Raw genomic sequence first — 8039 nt, forward strand, 5'->3', positions numbered from 1 at the left:
CATCCGGAACCTGCTTCCCAGCTCCTGTATGTCCTATCTCTCTGCTCCAGGTGGACAGCTGGGCCCTGGGCGTGTTGCTTTACACTCTCGTTTATGGAACAATGCCATTCGATGGTTTCGATCACAAAAACCTCATTCGGCAGATCAGCAGCGGAGAGTACCGGGAGCCCACGCAGCCCTCAGGTGCGTGCCCGGGGAGGGTCAGAGTTCGGGTGGGAGTGTTCAGGTTACCTGCCCTAGCTCACGCTTTCTGCTTCTGTTTAGTGTGTGTAAGGAGTCTCCTGCTTTTCCTCTTTCTTTTCTCCATGTCTTTGCCTCCTGGCAAAGCTGGCTTGTTAGGCGGCTTCACCCAAACCTCCCCAAATGAAATTTTCAGGACAAGCATCCTACACAGCAAGTGGGCTAAGAATGCTGTTTGCTTGTTGTGTGAACTTGGGCAAGTCCCTGACTCTGTTTGGATTCATTTTCTCCACTAAAAATTAAAATTTTGAGAAAGGTAGTGCATGAAGTCCCTTCCAGTTGACGTAGACATATAAAATGACTAGACTACAAGTGCCGGACTGTAAATGCCCTTTGCACTACTATGCCACTGCCTGAGGTATGGCCCATGGGTGCTGTTTCATTGTCTGTTATCTACACAACGGCTGTATCCCACCACCCCAAACAGACTCAGTGGTTTAAACAACAACCACGTAACCACATCTCTCAAGTCCCTGGGTTAGCTACTGCCGTGCTGTCCTTGCCTGGCATTTCTCCTACAGCTGCAATGAGATGGCAGCTGGGGCTGGGGCTCATTGTGGGACACCTCCGTGTGGATTCTCTCTCTCCGTGAGGTAACGCCCCAGACCTCTCTGTCCAGGAGGGAGCCTGGACTTCTTATGTGGCAGCTCAGGGCTCTAAGAAGGAGGAGGAAGAAGCTGCCAGGCCTTCTTCACGTTTGCGCTTGGAAACCGGATAATGTCACTTCCACCATGTTCCATTGGTCAAAGCAACCGAGGCCATAAGCTCTATCTCTTGATGGGAGAGTGCCATGTGCGCATGTAAAGCAGTGTGTGCAGGTGGCCATCTTTGGAATATAGTTAACACGGACCCTCCATACACACACACACACACACACACACACATATATATGTACTATATATGTATACACACACATACATGACACATATCATTGATTCTCATTACTCATGATACTTATGTTCTGTAAAGTTGCTATGAACACGGAGTTATACTGAAGCATCGCTCTTAGCGGAAATACAGGGCTCAAATCCCGTGAGCCTCTGGTCACAATGTTTTTGTCAGCCGGCCAATACATAACCTTGTTTTATGTATGTTTCTGTTTAAAGATACCTCATTTAAAATACATTGTTCATTCATGAACATCGACCTTGTGGTCAACACCGTAACTCATGCCTGAATGAAGCTTATCTAGCACACCCATTTCCTCCACAAGGCACATCACAGCCTTCTTGTACTTAGGAACACTAGCTAGCACTTCAGCGCTATGCTTGGGGACTATTTTAAACAGCGAAATCACCGACAAAAAGTAAAAAATGTGAAAAACACCGACTAAATAAACCGTGAAAAGGACACTTGTTGGTATGAGAGCAGAAACAAGAAGACAGACTGTTGTCCCCTTGTTGGATCTCAGCTGGAAACACACATGCCTGTTGGGGCAACTCACATTTTTTGCACTCTACAAATGTACTCAAATGACTGGGAAAGCACCCTGAATATTGATTTTTTTTGGTTACAAATACATTTTAGTGAGTAGGTGAATTTACAAATACGGACTCTGTGAATAATGAGGATTGACTGTTGTATGTGTTTGTGTATATGTGTGTGTATATATATATATATATATATATGTATATATATATATACACATATATATAATTTATGTATATATTACATATATATGTATCTTTATTTTTTTAATAAGCCAACTTTTTCTTTGAGAAATTCCCGGGTGACCTCGTTGGTAATCTCATTTGCCTCACCAGCTAACTGGTGTCAACACAGTTCCTGGCACCTTACAGGGGATTAGAAAATATTTATTGAATTACTGAATGAATGATCTTCCTGTACTTTTCAGGGGTGCAGCTCACCCTGGCTCCCTTGCCAACGACTCATTAGCCTGCATGGCAGCTAAGGGGAGACGGTGCCTTCCCAGGATATAATTTAGTCCCCATTGGGAGAGCACAGCTTGATCTTAAAAGTCAGTTTATAAGCTATGAGAGTCAGTCGGTTCCTGTGTCTTCCTTCACGTCCCTTTGGGGCTTCCCCTTAATTCTCTGGCAGCAGAAATTTGCAAATGGAGTTTTTCAGACAGGCTGTAAGCTCAGAGCAGACATAGACCAGCTCTCTGATATGAGACCTCAGCACACTGTGGCTCATGTCCGAGAGGGAAAGGAGGTGCGCTCCCTGGGGGTGGGTCTCAGAACCTGGCTAAGGCCAACCTCGGGTACGGCCCCTCTCACTGCCCTGTGTGCCAGGTATGAGCTCCCCTCTCTATCCTTCTCTGTCTTTCCCTCTCTGAGGAGGGGGCTTTTTCTCACCACCTCAGCCCCAGAGTTCCTTTCCGTGACTGAGCACTGTGTGTTTATGCAAGCCAACCTTGGAGGACTAGGGAAAGCCATGGCTATCTACACCTGTTTTCTTTTTTGGTAAAATGAGATCCACCAAGGGCATGGCGGTGCCCTGTTTGCCGTTGGGTCTAGATTCTTTCCTGGGTACTTGGCCTGGCCCATATTATAAAGACCGGAGTTGATGGACAGCTCAGTAGTACATGACATTCCTTCACTCATATGGGAAAACATGCCAGGATGTGAGGACGCACTGGCCTATGGTTCTGAGTCTTGATGATGCCTTTGGGGTATAGTCTGGGAGACTTGGCTGGACCAGGGCTCCAACGGGAGGTTTCTGAAAGTGAGCGTGTCTCCTTAACCACTCCCGGAGTGTCAGCCCTGTCACAATGCCAAGCGCGCCCATGTGATGCATCTTCCTGTTGTTTCTTGTCCCGTAGATGCTCGAGGACTCATTCGGTGGATGCTGATGGTGAACCCTGATCGCAGGGCCACCATTGAGGACATCGCCAACCACTGGTGGGTAAACTGGGGCTACAAGAGCAGCGTCTGCGACTGCGATGCCCTTCACAACTCCGAGTCCCCGCTCCTGGCTCGCATTATTGACTGGCACCACCGTTCCACGGGGCTGCAGGCTGAGGCTGAAGCCAAAATGAAGGGCCTGGCCAAACCCGGGGCCTCTGAGGTCATGCTGGAGCGGCAGCGGTCGCTGAAGAAGTCCAAGAAAGAGAATGACTTTGCCCAGTCCGGCCAGGACTCCATGCCCGAGAGCCCATCCAAGTTGAGTTCCAAGAGGCCCAAAGGGATCCTGAAGAAGCGAAGCAACAGTGAGCACCGCTGTCACAGCACCGGCTTCATGGAAGGCGTCGTCAGTCCTGCCTTACCCTCTGCTTTCAAGATGGAGCAGGACTTGTGCCGGACTGGTGTGCCCCTCCCAAGCTCCCCCGAGGCAGAGGTGCCAGGTAAACTCAGCCCCAAACAGTCAGCTACCATGCCCAAGAAAGGCATCTTGAAAAAGACCCAGCAGAGAGAATCGGGTTACTACTCTTCTCCGGAGCGCAGTGAGTCTTCCGAGCTGTTGGACAGTAATGACGGGATGGGGAGCAGCGTCCCATCCCCCAGCCCCCCGGACCCCGCCAGGGTGACTGTCCACAGCCTCTCCTGCCGCAGGAAGGGCATCCTGAAGCACAGCAGCAAATACTCTGCAGGCACCATGGACCCAGCCCTCGCCAGCCCCGAAATGCCCACACTGGAATCTTTGCTGGAGCCTGGCGTCCCCGCCGAGGGCCTCTCCCGGAGCTACAGCCGGCCTTCCAGCGTCATCAGTGATGACAGCGTCCTGTCCAGTGACTCCTTTGACTTGCTGGATTTGCAGGAGAATCGCCCCACCCGCCAGCGCATCCGCAGCTGCGTCTCTGCCGAAAATTTCCTCCAGATCCAGGACTTTGAGGGGCTCCAAAACCGGCCCCGGCCCCAGTACCTGAAGCGGTACCGGAACCGGCTAGGAGACAGCAGCTTCTCCCTCCTCACAGACATGGATGATGTGACTCAGGTCTATAAGAAAGCGCTGGAGATCTGCAACAAGCTCAACTAGCTCCTCCGGGGTGCAGGGCTGGGTTGGGGGTGGGTACGAGGGAGGAAGGGGAGCAATGACTTTGTGCTAATGAGCTGGTTACCTCTTTGCTGGCCTTGATAATAAACTGTAAAAGGATCGGTGCCATCTCGCTTGGCCAAGTTTGCAGCCTTGGGCCATCCCCTAAAAGGGAGAAGTGGGCTCTCTGCCATCCTGTCAACTGCCAGTCAGAATTTGGCTCCTAATTGGCATTAGCTTTATGGCACCTCCTAGAGGACCAGCTATCCAGGGGAGATGGTGTTGGCCAGCTCTTAGAGGGTGGGGAGGAAGCATGTGGGAGAAGGAGCATTTCCCTAGAGTCGTCAGATGCTTCCGGAGGAGGATGAGCAAGAGAGACCATTGGCTTTGGGTGAGCTTTGAGCTTGCTTCTTCTCCTTGTGTTAGCAAGCTTGGTCTGACCGCATGGGGTTGGCAAGTAGATTTCAACAATCTGAGCTTGAATCGGTGATGGATTGATAGTGGCTGCTGAAGATGCTGGTTTGAGTAGCCCAGACACATGGGAAGGAGTACTGTGATTGAGTAGTCCTGGCTGCCATGGGGATCGGAAGGGGGGCAGTAGCACTCATGCCACGTAGTTGCCATCCGTGACCTGGCTAAGCCCTGGGAATTAGGTTAGGGCATTCTGTGGGATCTGCGTTCTCTCTTTCAGGCCGCTGGTGTGGCAAGACAGGGCCTTGGTCAGAGAGAGAATGCTTTGAACTCTGCTAAGGACGTAGAGTCAGCCCATGGTGATTTTTTTGGCTTTTTTCCTGATGTCTGTTTTGCTCTTCCGCACAACCTCCTAAGGGTGGACAGGAAAAAAGATGGTGTCGGAGGTCAAAACGTGGGTGTATAACAGAGCGTGGGACTCTCTGTTGTCCTTCTGCAGATGAATGGAAACCGACCCATACCCACAAGGGGGCAACTTGTCGATTTCTTTCGTGTCTCAATATTAACTGGAATGCCACCTCTTGGGTTCGTGTTCACCTGCATGAATGCTCTAAATTGGATGTGGTACTGTCCATAGTCTCCAAAGGAATAACTGGCTCCACCACTGACTGTTGACTGATAGCAGACGGTTCTCCATCCACCAAGTATGGAATCCTCAGAGGTAGGCGAGTTTGCTTCTAGGGAGTTAGTGTGTAGGTGGAATATTTGGATGAGGAAAGGAAAGTCAGGCAGAAGGTACTTTCCCCCCAAATCTAGGTTGTCTGTGTCATGGGTTTGAACTTCTTGGCTCTGGGGAAGAAGAAAGTTCCATCCATTCAAACGAATAAGGTGTTGAAAGAACAGAGTGGGTTAGGAGAAAGCGTACAGGAAAGGGAACATTTCCCTAGAAGTCATCCAAATGGTTCCGGAGGAGGTAGAAAAGCGATGTGATAGGACTCTCAAAAGTAACATATTTAACTTCTAGACACCCAAATTACAGGTGACAAGATGTCACTCCCACAATGGGACGTCTTCAGATACGGGGTTTGGAATTATTGGTTTTGTTTGGGTATTTTGGATGACTTCAGATTCTACTGGCCCAGAAACCCTTGTTTCAAGATGGCTGACTTCTGGTCGCCACCTTGATATGTAAGGAGGACTAGTCTTGAGGGTATTTTTGGGAAAACCAACAGACAGTAGTTCATAGGGAGATGAGAAAAAAATTCACCATAAGGCATTGAGAACATTAATTAGAATGAAACTGCCCTTTCCCTAGGAGATGGCTCCATTTGTCCCCTTGCCACCAGCTCTGGGGTGTTGGCTTGTGTATTCCTTCAGGTTGAGTGAGTAATGTATTGTGGGAAGCTTCTCAGTTTCCTTTCATTCAGTTCCACCTCCTCCGTGAGCTCCAATATAGGTTCAAAGGGAAAAAAAAAATCTGTAGGTAGCAAACTGTATGTGGAGCGGATGTGGATGCAAGGAGGACATTTTGCAACCTTTGAGCTCCCTCCTCCTCATTTTGTGCAGCCTTTTCTACACAACCTGTACTGCCACAGTGCTGGTCCCTCATGCATGGCAGCTGGCCTAGTTGGTAGCTGTCAGTATAACACCTACCAACTGGTCGATGTGGTGTTTTTTTTTTTCCTTTTGCCAAGTGATTGCCTCTGTTTAGTATTTTCCAGCCTTCTCGAAATCTTTCAATAAAAATGACACTTCAAGGAAAGTTATTCTACTCCCCTCCCCCCGGAAAAAAACACCAACTCGCGTGCGTGTGCGCGCACACACGTTCTCTTTTATCAGTAAACCCAGACAGTGGATTGTGGCGAAGACAGTCCTCTACTCAGAGGCAGAGATTCTGAGTTGAGTCCCGGTGTGCTGCTAACTAGCTGGTGGCCTGCAGTGTGTTGGGGGCTAAGTTTTCCCTTCAGTGAGGGCTGGAGGGGTAGATTAGCTGGTCGCTCAGGCCCTGCCTAGTTCTGACATTCTGCTAAATCCTCTCATTCTAGATGTGATATTCACTCTGTCTTTTCAAGGAAAAATGTGGAATAGAGGGAAAAACTCTGAAAAGCAGTCCCCTGCTTCCCGATTAAGTCCTGTTGTCCCTACCAGCCAATCCCCAGCCAAGGAAGTCATGTTTCATTCATTTCCATGGAATTACAAGTGAGAGACACTTTTATGACCTGGTGGACCAAGCAGGAGATTCGATGTCAGCTCTCCTGGTCCTTTCCTTGCCTCTGTGGGCTTTTCAGTGTCTAGTTTACACATCTGCCAAAGGAGTAGAATTATACTTCTTTTTACAGGTAAATTTCAAGGCATGATCAGTTTTCAGGAAGTGCTTCAAGACTCCAGGTGAAATGAAAATGTTAAGTACTCTCTGAATTTCCATCCCTGTTATAAGGTGCTGCTTCTTCTGATGACAGGGAGCACTTTTCAGGGTGAAATTCAGGTGAGTGTTGCCCAGGCCTGCTGTCTTGAGTACAAATGTGAATGATTGACTGACTGCTTATTGCCAAACTGGAAATGTTGTAGGGATTAACTGGCATGGTATCATTCCTAGAAGAAAAAACAAAAGAGAGAGAGAGAGAGAGAGAGAGAAACTTGACTGCACATTTTTTTTTTTTTAAATCCGTGTTGTGACTTTTATTTAATTTCTATTTTTTTGGGTAATAAAAAGTTGACTTTTTTATTTGAATTTGTCTTTTTTTATTTATTGGTCTGAAAGGCATTTCAAAGGTATTATAATAATATATTGGTGTAATTTAATTGGTGCAACATGCTTTATGGCTCCAGTCAAAATTGGTTTTCACTCATTTGATTGGTTTGAGCCCAGAACAGCCTACAGGGAAAAAAAAAAAACACAAAAAACAAAAAATGCTGGATAACCACCCAAAGTGTTTGTATTTTCATTGGAAACTGATTTTTGTTTTGTTTTTCGGGTTTTTTGTTTCAGTTTTTATTTTTAAATTAAATAAATTGCAATGAACTGAACTGAACTGGGACCTTGCTTCTTTATTTGGTTGTTTTTCTCTTAGTTAAGTAAGTGACAGAATGGGTATAAGTAACAGAAACCCACCCAAGCTAACTTAAACACAAAAAGGGGAATTTATTCAAAGTTCTCAGAAGAGGAAATGCAGCTAAAACCAAGAACTGGAGAAGTGGGATCTAAGAGAACTACAGGTCTTCTTCTGTGCTTCTCTTTATTCATACCAGCTTTATTCTTCTCGCTTAGTAGCCTGGCTTTCTCCTCGCTGATTGTGTGACCCACCTTGGTTCATCCCACTAGCTTTCAAATTTATACCTTCTCAGTTCTGGTTTCTGAAAGAGACTACTAACCTGATTCCTTCAACCTGGACTAGAGACAGCATCAGAGGTTAACACTTAGCCAGGCTCTGTACCCATGCCTCAGCTTCCTC

General features: G+C 47.5%; 1 protein-coding gene across 1 annotated transcript in view; it reads left to right on the forward strand.

The window, feature by feature from the left end:
- The window catches only part of NUAK1 (NUAK family kinase 1), a 72274-nt gene extending 65720 nt beyond the window's left edge, over nucleotides 1–6554 (forward strand). Inside the window, exons 6-7 of the mRNA XM_033117454.1 lie at nucleotides 51–183; nucleotides 3026–6554. Coding sequence (XP_032973345.1) covers nucleotides 51–183; nucleotides 3026–4179 — 1287 coding nt within the window. The 3' untranslated portion in view covers nucleotides 4180–6554. The remainder of the gene's footprint in view (nucleotides 1–50; nucleotides 184–3025) is intronic.
- Nucleotides 6555–8039: the final 1485 nt, after the last annotated feature.

Source organism: Rhinolophus ferrumequinum, chromosome 10 (genome assembly GCF_004115265.2).
Source record: "Rhinolophus ferrumequinum isolate MPI-CBG mRhiFer1 chromosome 10, mRhiFer1_v1.p, whole genome shotgun sequence".
NCBI lineage: Eukaryota > Metazoa > Chordata > Mammalia > Chiroptera > Rhinolophidae > Rhinolophus > Rhinolophus ferrumequinum.